Raw genomic sequence first — 6,000 nt, 5'->3', positions numbered from 1 at the left:
TAAGGTTAACAGGTGAGAAAACTCTGCCTTAGTAGGTACAACTAAATCTACTACTTTGTCAAATACATGTGCAAAAGCTAGGATGTAAAATCTATGACACTTGTGTCATTTGTACCTATAAATGTAAAATCACCCAATTTTAAAACTTTGCCACAACTGCCATTCATGATTTGTATATTTAAAATGCTACATAAACTAAGTGGCATATGCCGAAATATACCACTATATATCTGATATACCAGACATTATATCCAACAGTTTCTCCTGGAAAGGTGTAATACCTTTTTACGATATGTACTAAATTTCCCAAACCAAGAACAATTCTGCATTATATCCCAGTATTGCATAGAGCGATGCTCATATCGTTGATCACTGGATTGCCTGGTCCGGACCCGATTATTTACAGACCACCGCCATATGTCTGGAATGTTTTGGGTGCGGCGTAATACTAAACTCACTCACGCACGCATTCATTCACTGATACATAATTATTAAGAGGTACGCAGACTGGAGGTGGAGTTTAAATTTGAGTTACTTCCCTTATTCCGCGAGGGCTAACCATCCAATCAAAAACGTAAGGGACAAAGCGGCAGCATCAAACGACGGAAAAGTCCGCGAAATGACGAAGTTCTGAATAGTATTTCCAAGACTTGTTTTATATAACCATACTGGTTTATATATTAGGGTGTACTTGTACATGTATCTGTGAGCTTTAATGTCTGACTTTTGGAAAGTTATATAGTTTCTGCAAGTTTGAGTAGAGGTGTGCCGGTGCGACGGTCTTTCCACCTCGCTGGGTCTGAGCGAATGTGGACGCGAATCTGACGACCCCACCAACAACATGAGCAACCGATATCCACTGAGAAACATTCCAGTCCGGGGTCAGGACTACATCAACCCAACACTTGCTCACGGTAGGAAGCACATGGGTAGTACTAGATGTGTTCAGCACAAAGTAATTTTGAGACATCGACATGTGAGGTTGAAGCCATTAGATCTACGGTAACGTCTGTTATGTCGGGGTGTATTCCGTGATTGCAGAAGTAGAAGAGGCCTACGAACATTTATTCCAGTTTCAGCTGTCTCATATACCAACAAATCTAATATCTAATAGAAAGGCATTGTCTTCTAAACTTCACATAGTAAAGTTTGCTCCAAGGGGAGTCCATAAGTTCAGTTGATTGTTTTTTAACACTAGCTCTAGTTTATTGAATGTATATTTGGGGTGAGGTATGCATCTCAGTTTGTAATGCTTTTTGATGGGAAAGAGTTCCTTCCGTTCCCCCAGAATAACAGGCAACGCAATGTGACAATTTACTTTCACCCTAGATCTATATCCCAAAGTGTGCTTAATTCGACATTCTGGTGATTTTGACGGTTGCATTGCTGGCACTATATCATGGAAGTATGTGCGCAATTGGAGTACACAAACTGTTTCATTGGTAGGACGGATGCTCAGTTCCTGTTGTGAGACGTATTTTTGACAGTCGAAATCCATAAGTTCAGTTATGTAAAGAGCAAATAAACATCAATATTATTTACCCTAGATTGTTAATAGCAAAATCAGTTGCCTGTTTTGTGTAACGAAAAATAATGAGGGAAATCCAGCAAGATCAGTCGTCTGCTGTTGAGAGGTTAGATATAAAACAAGAAGCTACATGATCAAAACACTCTTTTTGCAGTGAAGGGGGAAATGTATGGCTCATTGTCGAAAACACATACAAAATTCCCGAATGTGGCAAGTGGTTATAGTTTCACTGATATGATGTCATCAACACTAATTTTGTAGGAAACACATGATATTTTTGTGTGAAATAGATGAATATATCTTTATCACTCAACGTTAGCAAAATGAAAAGTTTAACTGATATTGAAGATAAAAAATATGTTTTTGTCTTACATCGTCGAAAACCCCTAACACTGGAATATGTTGTAATTAACATGATTAATGTTTTGGATTTTAGTTATTTTTGTGAGTTCTCTAGCAATTGTTGCATTAAGTTTTGTTAAGAATTTTGGTACATATTAATTTGCAGATATTTGGGATGGGGGAACGGCAGGAACTCGTACCATATAGACGTGTTCATTTATATGAGATTCTCTGCATGGACTTATTCACTTGGATTTCCTAGAATTATCTGTGACCAGCTCTTCATATAACAACCAACGCTGGTAGGGTGAGGATGTCTATTCTCGGTAGACTTTCAGTTATGAATCCACATGGATTCCCCCAACAAAACCCAACATGTAACATTTGACAATATTAGTGTAAGCATCAAAATATATCATTCTTGAAAATGTATAACATGGGTTAACATACAGGTTTGGTTGCATAAATTGAAGTAAACTGGTCATGTATTACAATACACTTGGTCACAACATTCACACAGTGCACTGAGAAAAATAAATTGTATGTTTAAGAAAATAAAGAAATAAACCTTACCCATCTGTGGAAAGGGATGGCAGTTTAGATTCTACCCTGTTTGGAACCTGTAAGTAACATTTGCCAAATTCATACCACTGCAAGGCATAAACTAATGCAAATACTTCAGGTACTTGTTATGTTGAAAATGATTTGCTTATTATTTGTAGTGTTACCTAAATTCTATTTAAACAGTGTGAATGACAATGTCTGTCTTAAGTGTATTTGAATAAATGACTATCAAATTAAAACTAACCTGTGGCAAGTAACAATGTTGTTGCTGTGCTGTTCTGTCTTGTTCATGGGCTGGATGCTAAGTGCCATGTGCTTGGACACTCTGTGTATTAATATCCCCAAAACAACTTGTACCCAATCAGAGACTTAATCTCTGGTCACATTACACACAATATGAAACTGAGGCCAGAATGAACTACCTCACTTGTTTAGTGATGTAAATATTCTACAAAGGGGCATAAGTTAGATGCACCTCAACCACATAGAATTTTCTACCAAACCTCTTATGAGCTTTGTACATCAAATTTCAGATAACCACAATGTTTATTAAATAACCCTTCACCAAAGAAACTTTTAAACATATTTTTGGAATTTAGCTGTTTGTACTTTTTATTTGCATGCTTTTATAACTACATAAAACACCCTTACCTGACAACAATATAATCTGGTATGTCTCAGTTGACATCACTTCCTGTTACATATATATATTTGGATGAGATTCTCTAAATGGATGTTAAGACTTTGTTGCGTAATTCAGTGCGAAGATGTTGGCTATGTTTTAGTAATGGACCTGTTGAATACCTGGCTCCCTCCAACGCCTGTGACATCACCCGATGAAATGGTCATACAACAGAGAAGTCGTCGCTGTAGTCCAACCAAACATCAGTTCAAGACTCAAGTCTCCAGTTTCAGTACAGATTTCCAGTCATTTGGTATGTAGATATGTTTGTACATCCTGAGGTTTGCTTCTTTAATTTTATACCCCACAATATTCAAGCTTAAAGGCTATTGTTTGAATATGATCAAATCAAGGATTTACAGTCCCACAGTATTTTGAGCAACAGTCTGTGCAGTTAGCAATATGTTACTGTCAGCCTACCTGTGGGTTTACGACCAACATTGCCCATGACTTTGGTAGTTTTAGACGAGACCCATCACAGCATCCACATGGTAGGAGTCTAGGACTTGTCAGTGCTTGATGCTCAGTGTTTGATGCAAGTGATAAAAAATTCAGGATTCCGAGTTTTGTCATTCATCATGAAACCTTCACTTGCAGAGTCTCCACCCAGGGACCTACAGATGACCACGCCTGAGTTAGGAGACATGTCCCGCAGACATGCAGCTGTTGCTGGCATCAGGAAGAGACTGTTGATGAGTCCGGATTCTGACATTTCAGCACTCACAAAGGTAGGTGTACAGTTGTCTCCCCTAGGTCAGCCAGCAACCTATGAATGTGAATGTTCCTTACTGTGTTTCACCAGTCTTGACATGTAAACCCTGTGTCATGTCCAGTGTTCATTCTCTCTTCATTTGCCCATTATTCCATCTTTGTTCCCAGACTGTAGCCACGCCCTACAAGAAGACAAGAAAACAAGAGTGTGCCCAGCGTGGGATGTTGGACGACCTCCGACAAGAGTTATCTGCCTTGAGTAATCAACAGCTGATAGATGTCATTTCCAACATTGCAAAAAGATATTCCCTACAGAAGGTCAGTGTCATGTTTGGGGCTTCGTCTTACACATGCAAACTCGGGTTCTTCATAAAAAAACAACCATTCCGATTAAGCACACGTGTAATTAAATGGCGACTCATAATGGACAACCAGTCATCCATACAGTGGTCAATGCTCCAACGATGCTATAGGCGAAGGGAAGTAACTCCTTATATAACTGGTAATTCCACTTACAGCAATTTGCAAGAGTTAGTCTCTGCATAGCCATGTTATTTGTTTTAGAGAAATGATTTCCAATTCACTATACAGGTTTAACTCCTAACAATACAAAGTTCCAGACCATGATGAACTCCCAGTCTAAATAGAGAACCCAGCGTACTGCTGCCCCTTACTGAATCTCCAGTGAAACAGTGAAATTCTGTCAGCACTGTTTGGCAATGAATATTATTGGCATAAAACACTCCAGCTAAGCTTTTGCCCATCATTCCATTGTTGACATTTTTGTGTGTACACTTGTAAGATAGCAGTATGTGAGTATTTGCAAAAATTCAAACAACAGATATTAAAATATTATCATATAAATATTTGTGTAATTTACGCAGACAGGCAGATATGCAGTTTATCTGCACCTCTGAAAATGCCACGCAACACTTTCCAGCAACCAAGAGTTATTTTTTTGGTTTTTACTTTACGAAATCAGTACATAATTCTACACTGATTTTGATTGGGTGATGACACACACATTAGTGGAGTATACATCATCAATCGCTGCCAACGCTTGATCTTCATAGCCGCTGTCAGACTTTTGGATATGTTACATTCTACATAACTGTCTCTCTCTCGCACTAAGACTTTGGTGAGTTTGCTATATATTTTGTGACCCATTGCCTTAGATTTTGTCTCATTTGGTATTGTATTTGAGATCGGAATTGTGAAATTGACTTGTTACTTTGTATAACTTGCTCTTTGCTTAATAATACAATATTTGAATTTTTTTGACTCGTCTTTGTTCTGTTTTGCTAGTTCACAGGGCATTTCTTACACCTTTTGTCACGGCAAAATTCTCAACCGTAACAATATTATTCAAATATTACAACTACAACGTATATAAGTTAATATTAAATGAAAATGCAAGCTTACTCATTTATAATGGCCAGATAAACCAAAAAATGCGCCGACTCTTTATTTTATGCATTTGTAACATGTCGTAGTATCCCCTTACTCTTTTTCTATTGATACAGTCATCCCTTGCCATAACACGGGTCTTGGGGTCCATAGAAGACCCCCTGCGTTATTAGACACCACATTATAGTACCTATTACATAATGTGGAACAAAGGCCGAGTTAGTATTTTCCAAGGACATAACATAAATGCTATTTCATGAATTCGGTCCAGTAAAATATAGATCATATCGTTGACGGTGAAAATAAACAAACTTTGAAAATGAAAATATATATATGTACGGGAAACTTGCAATCAAAAATCACTCGTAATATGTTGGGGACTGCTAAGAATAATATGAAATTGATGCTATCAGGGTAGGCACGAAAAATGGACCCTCACGAATGAGGTAAGCGGAAGTTGTACATATATGGAATGAGGTAATGCTCTCACGGTGTTTCACCCGCACTGAATTTTACTAGTTTACGTAAGTTATAAGAGCGCAGCAGTGGATTTGTTATTTTCCATTTCATGAACGGGTGTGATCGCAGTACAACATTTTTATGGGAGCCATGGATTACCCCGCAGTTTAACCGAATCTGTGGTATCGCGAAGCGTGTTATTGCAAGGGATGACTATTTTCATTTTGACATAATCAAAAAATTATAATAAAAAGGCTTAAAAATAATGTGTATGGTCGTCTATTTGACGATGTTGGTGGCTTTCTAC

General features: G+C 37.9%; 1 protein-coding gene across 1 annotated transcript in view; it reads left to right on the top strand.

The window, feature by feature from the left end:
- The first annotated feature begins 533 nt into the window (after positions 1–533).
- Positions 534–6,000, top strand: part of LOC137286156 (uncharacterized) — a 28,485-nt gene continuing 23,018 nt past the window's right edge. The window contains exons 1-4 of the mRNA XM_067817836.1: positions 534–914; positions 3,220–3,369; positions 3,714–3,844; positions 3,996–4,145. Of these exons, the coding sequence (XP_067673937.1) occupies positions 842–914; positions 3,220–3,369; positions 3,714–3,844; positions 3,996–4,145 (504 nt within the window). The 5' untranslated portion in view covers positions 534–841. The remainder of the gene's footprint in view (positions 915–3,219; positions 3,370–3,713; positions 3,845–3,995; positions 4,146–6,000) is intronic.

This window comes from Haliotis asinina, chromosome 1, assembly GCF_037392515.1.
Source record: "Haliotis asinina isolate JCU_RB_2024 chromosome 1, JCU_Hal_asi_v2, whole genome shotgun sequence".
Taxonomy (NCBI): domain Eukaryota; kingdom Metazoa; phylum Mollusca; class Gastropoda; order Lepetellida; family Haliotidae; genus Haliotis; species Haliotis asinina.
The sequence above is the reverse complement of the archived record's forward strand: the minus strand, read 5'-3'. Positions and strand labels throughout refer to the sequence as shown.